The sequence below is a fragment of the Caretta caretta genome, chromosome 5 (assembly GCF_965140235.1).
Source record: "Caretta caretta isolate rCarCar2 chromosome 5, rCarCar1.hap1, whole genome shotgun sequence".
NCBI lineage: Eukaryota > Metazoa > Chordata > Testudines > Cheloniidae > Caretta > Caretta caretta.
In genome coordinates, this window is record NC_134210.1 from 111,871,593 (window position 1) to 111,881,878 (window position 10,286).

The following is a 10,286-nucleotide window of genomic DNA, read 5'->3' on the forward strand; positions in this document are numbered from 1 at the left end:
GAATGAAAAAATTTCCACCAGAGGCCCCTCAAACATTTTCCTATCGACATTTTCTGTGCAGAGTAGAAGGCTGCATAGAGGATGACAAGGCTGAGACTAGTTGAAATCCCTGAGGGGTCCTCTGAGACTGCCGCTGTGACCTGTGTGATACTTTTTCTTCTCTTTCAAGTCTTTTTTTTTAATACACACACAGTCTGCTGGGATGCTCCCCCTCTTGTAAGTGATCAAGGGCAGTTTATTGGCAGGTGAGAGCCCTGCTTTTCTAGTCGTAGTCAGTTGTTGTTTGGACATCGCTGACAACATCCACTGGATCTTGAAACTTTTTCATTATATTTTAGTTACTTTCTGAATCGTGATTACGTGTATCTAATATCTGAAATAAAATGACATTTGATTTATAAATTTAAACGTGTATGCAGTAGGGTGAGTGCCTAAGCTGTATACTTCATTTCTAATAAGAAAGTAGATAATTAAAAATATTTTGAGAGCCATTTCTAAATAGCAAATAATAATTAAAGAAAATAAAAAAATATTTCAGTGTCAAGATTAAATCCCATAATCAGCTATTAAAATGGTGATTTTTTTTCTTCATTCATTATCAGAAGATACTACCACTAAGGCTGCTTAATTGCTGCCGCCGAGGAGAATGAAATACACATTGAATTGCATTGGCCTGGCCACAAGCAGTGCAGCTTCATTTAAACAGTTCTAGTGCTATATGCAAAACAGAAACACAAATGTAGTCCCTACATTTCCTTCAGATTTGAGAAACGTTAAACCTAAACTTTAGTGAGTCGTAGGAATAAATGATGTGCTCAGTTCATACTGGGGATAGTTTAGAAACCTGCAGAATAAGAATCATGCTCTATATTCTTTCTTAATTCAGATGTAATTTTTTCCTTCGCACCTGGCAGATCATAAAAGTAAACTAAATAAGAGATTTAGGGCCATATCATCCTCTCCGCCACCACAAGCAGACAGTATGAAAACCTAGTGCATCAAGGATGAGGATTGTGGGTTTTTTGTGACAAAGTACCTCTTTCTGTTTAGGCTCCAAGGGCACTGGGAACTTCAGCTAGGGAAGGAGGAAGGGCTGCTTGCTTTCAGCAGGATCACTTTCCTCGTCTCTAACTCCTGGGAATTTAGTGAGTAAGTTAATGGTGATTCGATCATCATGAACTTACCTGCATCTCCCCTCTGTGCTGTGAGGCATCCCTGCTCCCTTTCCCTGGCAGGGATTGTAGGGACATGGGAGACACCTGGCAGCCCAACTGTCATAGAAAAAGTTTTGGCAAGAGCCTGGAGGATACCAGGGGATGGACTGGTTTTGGAGTCAAGATCTGCTTCTTCTTCTGTGTGGGGGATTAAATCATGCCTCCTACAGATGGACGTGAAGAAAACTATGAATGGAAATCCTGGAGTTTCCTGACCCTACCTGAGAGTAGCCCATGGAGAAGGATATGCCCTTTACAATTTTCAAGTCAGGTCTTGTGCATTGGTGGATACTGTGTTTCCTTTTAATACATGTTTCTAAAAATTCTGACCTGAAATGCTCAATTTAAAAGTGGAAAAAATGGGAACTTTTTGTCAAGACTCTAATCAGAATAAAATGTAGACTTTGCACAGTGAGATACATTTATATTCTGTGTACACATACACACCTGTGATATGGCATCTCAGGCTTACTTTCTGCACTTATTGTGAGAAAATGTCCTGCAGAAAATTGCATCAGATCACTGCAGTTTGATATAGTGTCTTTTTGTGCCATTGAGCCAGGACTCTGGAACATAATTGCCCAGCAGTATTGATTTAATTGCCTAGGTTTATTTGTGGACTCCTAATTATTGACTGGAGGTAAATTTAATGGAGAAACCTTTATGAACACTGGGAAACTGCTGCTGTTGCTGTTATACATAATGAACTGCATCATATCCCTCTAGATCATTTTTCAAGCTAATTTTATTCCACTGTGACAGTACGATAACATTTAAAATGTCATAGACATTTTATTTTTATTACTGACATATGCTGTTTTACTGCTGCATTAGAAATTTTGGGGGAGACTGGGGGAAGCACTAGTTGCTTTTAATGTCATTTTATAGATTCCCCTAGAGTGTAATCATAAACGACTATAGCACACCTCTGTTTTACACTTATCTACACTCCTATTTTCTGTACGGTTATGACCTGAAAAGGTTTGTATTTATGCTGGCTTTAGGAAAGTATTACTGTTGCTATGATTAATATGTACATTATAGTGGTGCCCAGAGGCCCCAGTCAGAATCGAGGCCTCATTGTACTAGCCATTGTACGAACACATGTGAAGAACTGCCCCGTACAAACTAAATGGAGAAATTTCCTTTTCAAAATATTATTCAAATAAAAATGGTATTATCTAAGGAAATAACTGGGTTGGGAATTCTGCTGTGATATTTATAAGCACACATTGTCTAAAGCTACATTTTGACTGGCGAATGAGGTCTTTTTGATGATCTTTATATTCATGCATCAACTCGCAGTGCCTGGAACCTCATCACTGAAAAATTAAAAACAAACACCCTAAAAACCCCACCCCTTGTACGTAAAACAGAATGGGGTGAAAGTTAATGGGTTTCTATGACACAAGGGGGTGCTGTATGTGTATGTGCATCATAGGAGGTACACGCCCCTGCCTGGAGACTTCTGAGAGGCTATGCATAGCTAGTGGGTCATGAGAAAGGCAGAGCTGGGGAATCCACCAGGGCACACAACTTCCAGTCCTTTCCTAATGGGGAGTAGGGCACATAACAACCAGTGTAGGCCATTCTAGCCATTAGGCATGTCTACAGCTCCAGTGGGGGATGGAAGAAAGATTCTTTACCCACTTCTTTCCTCATGTCCCTAGTGCCTATGCTAGCTACCTGAGCCAGGCACAGGGTACTAGATTTGTCTCTCATGTCCATTTTTAAAAAAACAGGTTTTGAAAACCTCATTTATCCAGATTAATATCTGGCCTTCATTTCAGTTAGTTAAGTTTTCCTGTACCACACAAAGATTTCATTCATCTTGATGGACAGTAGTAATATTACCTCTGGACAATCAATTAATAATTTTGTATATGAGGAAAGCACACTGGCCTCGTTCCAAATCAGTCCTTCAAATAGAGTTGCCAACTTTCTTCTCACACAAAACTGAACACCCTTGTCCCACCCCGCCCCTCCTCTAAGGCCCCTCCCCTGCCCCACTCTCCGCTCACTCCATGCCCCTTCCTCCATTGCTTGCTCTCCCCACCCTCACTCACTCATTCATTTTCACTGGGCTGGCTCAGGGTGTTGGGGTGCGGGAGGGGGTGACAGCTCCAGCTGGGAGTATGGGCTATGGGGTGGGGCCAGGGATGAGGGGTTTGGGCTGCAGGAGGGGGCTCCAGGATGGGGGATGGGGCCGAGCAGTTCGGAGTATGGGATGGGGCTCTGGGCTGAGTCAGGGGTTTGGGATATGGAAGGGGTGAGGGCTCCAGCTGGGGGTGTGGGCTCCAGGGTGGGGCCAGAAATGAGGAGTGCAGGGTGCAGGAGGGGGCTCTGGGCTGGGGCTGAGGGGTTCAGAGTGCAGGAGGGCTCTGGGCTGGGGCAGGACATTCAGGTGCAGGGGAGGTGAGGGCTCTGGGATGGGGCTGGGGATGAGGGGTTTGGGGTGCAGGAGAGTGCTCCAGGCTGGGACTGAGGGGTTCGGAGGACAGGAGCGGGATCAGGGAGTTGGGACATTGGGTGGGAGGGGCTGGGAATGAGGGGGTTGGGGCACAGGAGGAGGTCAGGGGTGCAGATTCTGGGTGGTGCTTACCTCAAGCAGCTCCTGAAGCAGTGGAATATCTCCCCTCCAGCTCCTACACGGAGCTGCAGCCAGGCGGCTCTGTGTACTGCCCCATCCGCAGGTACTGCCCCCGCAGCTCCCATTTGGCTGCGGTTCCTGGCCAATGGGAGCTGCAGAGCCGGCGCTTGGAGCAGGTGTAGCATGCGGAGCCCCCTGGCTGCCCCTATGTGTAGGAGCTGGAGGGGAGACATGCCACTGCTTCCGGGAGCTGCACGGAGCCATAGCAGGTAGGGCACCTGCCTTAGCCCCACTGCACCACTGACCAGACTTTTAACGGCCCTCTCAGCACTGCTGACCGGAGCCTCTAGGGTCCCTTTTCAACCGGGCGTTCCGGTCAAAAACCAGACACCTGCAACCCTACCTTCAAACCTCCAAGAGAGATTTTTAACAAGGTACAAGTAGTCTGCCAAAATCTTTCACGCCTTGGAGCCTGTTACAAGGTTGGCTTAACTGGTCCTTTGTCAGGTACACAGTTGTGCCTCAGTTCCCCTTCCTCCATGTGTGCCTCTGGGGTAATCATGCCCAATGCAACAAGAGCTCCATAATAAAATGTACCCTCCTTGGGGCTTCTTTATTAATGTACAAATTGTATTCCAATGGTTGTAACACACTGGAAAACTCCCTGACCACACTTTGTCCCCAGCTTTCCACAGATCTCTCAATAGGGTCTATGGATAATCCTTCCCCTTTGTATCAGGACTTGCAACTGTCCAGCCACCCTTCTCCACAACCCACTCAGCAGGGCATGCAGATAGTCCTTGGCTCTCTCATGGGCTTCTGACCACAGACCCACTCAGTTCTCATCTGGGAATGTAGCCCAACAGCCATAGATGGCCCCCTTCAGATTTCCCAGTGGCGTCAACTGCCTGCCTTCCCATGCTATCTTTCTAGCAACAGAGCCTGTCTTTTATTTTCTCTCTCTACCCCAGCAGGCCTTGCTGCCAACATAGTCATGTGATCAGTCATACGAAACTCCCCCACCCCATGCTACCAGTGTCACCATCCACCTTACTGTTTTAACACGGAGATACAGCTTCAAGAATCCTGTCCTTAAAAAAGCTAAGTCTCTATAACAGACATGATGGTCTGCATCTAGAACCAGTACTTTGTATTATATAACTTTTAACATCCTTGCTGGGCCATCAAGCCTAACATCTATGTTTGCGTTGTCCTTGCAGTAATATAATAGGAACTCTGTTCTCTAGGTTGGTGGTTTGGAATACTATAAATGCATGATTTTGTGGGATGAGCAGTAACAACAATGCACTGCATTGCATGAAGTGGGCTGAATAAAGGGAGCAGTTGGATTCATCAGCAAATGTTCCAACCTGTGCCAATAGTGGACAACAGATATACAGATGGGAATTTATTAGTCTCGTGAGTCTTCGCAAATCAGTATAGCCAAGGAACAGTAATAGAGTGATGAATTTTCAGATTACTACCTGACTGAGTTTTTACAACTAATTCATTTATGTTGAAATGAAAAAAAACACTCAAGTTTAGCCTCTGCTGAAATTAGCTTCAGATGCAATTTCAGCCTGCTCCTCTCAAGTTTCATTTCCGTTGAATTTACAGTTTACCTACTTCAAGATGAAGCTGCTCTGAAGTGAAAAATAAATAAATAAAAGCTTTTACTGAAATACTCGCCGCTATGGGCAGATTAAATGTATTTGTAATCATTGTTGTGTGCACTCCAAAGATATTAGCAAAGAATTAAACAACTTAATTTTTGTATTAATTTGTAAATCACTGTCAAGCAGAATAACACAGTCTGTGGGGTAGATGTTTTCGGTAGTTGACACACTGTGAACTGGGATGTCTCTCCTCATTAGAATAATAATAATAACAACACCACCTTGCATTTATACCTTTTTCCATCTAAGGATCTCAAAGCACTTGCAAAACACAAATTTCTAAAGCTTCCTAACACCCAATGGGGCAGATAAATATTATTATCCCCATTATTACAGACAGGGAATCTGAAAGACAGGGATTAGCTTGCCCAAGGTCATAGTGAATCTGTCAGGGAGCTGAAAATAGAACCTAGCACTCCTTGACTCTTAGGCTTCTGCTTTAACTATTAGACCATGCTCCCTCCCAGTGCACTATGTCCCCAAGGTGACTAGCTATCTTGTTAACATCTGCAAAAAATGTTCCCACTTCATCTTTATAGGTGTTCCTATTAAAAGAGTGAAAAGTTGAAAACTTAGGCAATATGGTAAGTCTTAAAACATGTAAAGCTAGGCTGCTGTTGCTCTCTCCGATTGTCTGAATTTATACTACTCTATTAAATTTTACTTCCCTTCAGTGCTATTATAAATTACAGTTGATGGTGTCTAGTATTATTATTACCAGTTACCTTTCAGAAAACTGGTTGTGGCCCAGATTATTGGAAGCCACTTGAATGAAACCACATTCAGTACTAAAATACATAACCGTCAGCTGTACTGAACACGTCTGCACAGCTTAGGTATAGACATGGTGCTAACTAAATTCGCACAGCCCTGCCCCAGGCTATGAGCAGGTTTAAAATCTGGGATGGATTCTTTTGATTGGATTTTCATCAACTGTTCTGAAATCCTGAACAGGAATGCAAATATCTCAGTGTATTTACAAAGCCATCTATAAAAATAAATCTGACAGGCTTCTATTGAAGTTGAAGACTGCAGAGATCCAGTGCAGGGCGTGTGTCCATAAAGAGAATCAGATAAAAACAAAAATACTTCTCCCAAACTGACAAATGTAAGAGAATGCCTCAATATTCAATCTTCTGCTGCTCTTGATTTAAGTGAATAATTTAGTTAGAAAGACTTCTTTAAAGATCACTTTATGACTACAGCTGCAAAAATAGTGAACAGCAACTACATTATAGAATGATAGGAACCTGAAAAAGCAGTGAGATAATACATTCATTTAAAGCAGTTCGTTAGGAAAAAATATAAAATGAATCAAAAATGAATGTGGTCAAGCTACGGGAAGAAGAACTTATGCGAGAGTTTGAAGTCATGATAGACTGCTCTTGGAGAAATATATGTCGACAACGAAGAGCAGTTACAGAGTGGGCACCATGCTATGGTCAATAATTTTCCAGCAGAGTAGAAGGTAACTCTAACAGGATGGCCTGCCTCTTTAAGTGCCTGGGGCCAGCCAGCACTGTTTGATTATCAGACCCTGCTGGGAAGGGGTCAAGTGATCCCTATAATGGGCTGAGAGAAAGCTCAGTTGGGATGGAGTTGCAGGAGGGTGATGGGTTCCTGAAGCAGGGAGATTGAAGGGAAGGGTTGTTTTCTGTTCAGTTTTGGGAAGGAGAAGTGGGAAAGCCTCTGGGAGCTGTAGCCCCTGGTGGAGGAACTGCTTGGTTGAGATGTTTTGCCTAAGTTTTGTGCCTGAAAAATAAAACGGTGCCCTGGAAAAAGGGCCTGAAGTACTCTGGACATGACATGACATGAGTCCTTCCTGGGCTGGGGAGACAGGCCCGCAGTTTACAGCATCTCCAAAGGATTTGAGCTGAGATTATGCCATTGTAATACCAATACTGTGATCAATGCTGTGATCAATGGTTTGATCCTCACACAGCAGTGCAGTAGTTCCTCAAGCTCTCAAAAGAGCAGGTGTGCTTGACTAGCTCAGCAATCCCACAGACCTAGGGGCTGAGCACTGGAGGTCATGTCCAGCCAGCTAGTGCTAGCCCTGTGCATAAACCGTTCTCACTCAAGAGGAGGAATACACAGCACGCCATGGCAGCCTGCCCTGTAAATGCAGTGACTGTTGAGCATGACGTAGTACTTGGCCTCACCACTCCACTCCCCGGTTCATGCACAGCCTCCATGGGTAAGGTCAAGATTTTACCCTCGATCGTTTTATACAGATCATTTCTTGTAACATTTTAATTATAAAAAATGTAAATAAAAATAGCCCTACCATTGTTCAGGTTGTTCAACAATGTTCTTACTCTCGCTTTTGGCCTCTTTTGTAGTTTGTGCCTTTTCCATAGGGAAATGTGCAATAACTATATCTGACATAAATAATATCAACCCAGATTAGTCTTTAAAGCCCAGCAGACATGATGGGAAGAGAGGAGGATATAGAAATGAAAAAAGAAATTCAGAACAGAGGTAATGTACTTGCAAACAATAGGCAGGGAGTCTGGAATTGTGAAAACACTGGGATGGTTATCTTGAGTTGAGTCCTAAACACCAGAGAGAACTGATTTCTCCACTCAACAACTAAAACGTAAACCCATTTTACATTTATATCCATTGGTGTGATTATTTGGCTTGATTCACCCCTGATTGCATGATTGGGGGAAATTATCTTGCCCTCTTCTGGTACTGGCTGCAAATGCTGTTCTTCCATTAGGATTCACCTCCCTGTGAAAGGACACCAATTAAAGTGCTTTAACCCAAGGCTTCTTTCAGGAGGGGCAGCTTTAAGTTGTTCCTGGGACATCTTCTGCTAGCAGAGGCTTTCCAGAAGGTGTACTGAAGCAGTACAATGTCTGAGCCTCCCACCCCACCTGTACTGCTCACTTTTTGGGGCAATGGGTAACTGAGTGGAGTTGATGTTACCTTGTGCCACCTCCTGATGGACTTTCCACCCCCCTGCACTCAAACGCCTGGATTACGCTGGCAGCAGAATCTATCCAGGGCTGAATCTACACCATTTTGTATAGTATGATATACACTGAAAACGTCCAAACTACATGCAACAATATCTAGTATACGTTAAGTCTTAAAGACATAATAGAGGACAATACACCAGTTGTTTTCCTTTAAAAAGCTGGGTTTGAAAGTAGATACCAGAGTGTATTTCTGTAAAATATGTAAACTCAGCTTTTTGTAAAATTCCCATTATGTTTAGAGTAACAGACTTCTCTGCAACACCCTGATCAATGGAGTTTTTTTTCTGCATTTATTCACAAAAGTTTCACTATACTACTCTTAAGACATTTAGCAGCAGCACAGGGAGCTGTATTGATGGTTCTGTCTCACTCTCTAGAGCATAGTGAACAGATAGTACTCCTTCTATTTATATGTGCCCTAGAGATGACTGTAACCTCATATTGATCAGCTGATTGAAGATAAATGACAGAGCTGCTAGTATTGTAGATTACATCATTAACATGGTCAGTAAACCATGAATTGTTCAATAAGGCGTTTATCTTTTTTCATTTTACTCTGCTCTTTTATCATTTTTATGATAAAAGAACAAAGTTACACACACTAACCAGGCAGATTAGTTTTAAAAGATCAGATGTGTGCAAGTGGGTGCTAGTTGTCAGAAATAAGTGAAATGTAATGGTTTAAGGATATTTAGCATATATTTTTCAGCTGAAGGAAATATGGAGTTCAGTAACCATTTTTCTTATGTTTCTTTTTCAGTTTCCTTTCGCTTCATATTTAATGGTTGCAGTACTGGAAAAACTAAATGAGAAGAAGAAACTGGTAGAAGAGTATAGTTCTCTTATGAAGCAAACCATATGATACTGCTGCGAACTACGTTTGGAAAGGGTTTTATACAGAGTGACTGGGAAATGTTTTGTGCTCCTCACATCTTTCCCTTTCATATAGAAAATTATCAGTAGTCAAGTTCAATATAGAAGGAAGAAGACTCTGTGAACTAATTAATTGTTGAACAAGTGGAATTAATTACATTCCCATTTGAAGAGGAAAAGTGTAGATTTGATTGTTGAACACTAAAATTGCCACAAATCAATGCAAACTTAAAAATGATTTTCCTTCAGGTACATTAGTAAAGAAAGCCAGTGCAAACCTTGAGGAGATGAGATGTCACGGATGTGAACAGTAAACCATAAGAACTGTACAAATCAGTGAGAGCACTGTGTATGCATAAAATGGCCAAGACACTGGGGGATGTATCATTCAAAACACTTTAGCTGAGATGGAGTTTTGTGTCCAAATCCATTGAATTACAATGGGATTTGGACATCTTGCTCCTTCTGAGTCCTTTGCAAATCCCAGCCTTTGTTATGTACTCTGTATGAAATGGTATGCAGTCCTTGAATGGGTTTGTTTTATGTTAAGAACATGAAATAATAAAATGGAAAAGTATGCAGTAGCCTCAGAGACCATTAGGCGAGCTGTAGTTTTGTTTTCTAATTAGGAGTGTGTTGAGAGTCCAGTGTATTTAATTGTATTTAAGAAATAGTTCACCAAAATAAAAATGATTTCCAGTGTTTTTTAATGAGAAGCCTCTGAAGTGTTCTGTGTGTAGAATGTTGCTCATATACTGTAAACACACACACACACACAAAACTATTGCCTAGGTTCTGATCACAGCTCTTCCTGTTGCTGTATCCCACATGTGTTGCATGGTGAGTCAGGAGAGCAGCTCTGTAGCTGAGCTATGTTCAATGAGTTGGTTTTAGCCTAGTTCTTAGGGGACAGACGTTCATATTGCAAAACCCCCAAACCACAAGT

General features: G+C 42.4%; 1 protein-coding gene across 4 annotated transcripts in view; it reads left to right on the forward strand.

Moving 5' to 3' along the window:
• CNTLN (centlein) overlaps positions 1-10,050 on the forward strand; it is a 282,930-nt gene extending 272,880 nt beyond the window's left edge. For 3 of the 4 annotated variants that reach the window (XM_048849837.2, XM_048849838.2, XM_048849839.2), the window contains one exon: positions 9,228-10,050. In XM_048849837.2, coding sequence (XP_048705794.2) covers positions 9,228-9,329 — 102 coding nt within the window. In that variant the 3' untranslated portion in view covers positions 9,330-10,050. Of the gene's footprint in view, positions 1-1,050; positions 1,147-9,227 lie in introns of those variants that run through there. The other variant, XM_075128810.1, reaches the window with a different exon arrangement.
• Positions 10,051-10,286: the final 236 nt, after the last annotated feature.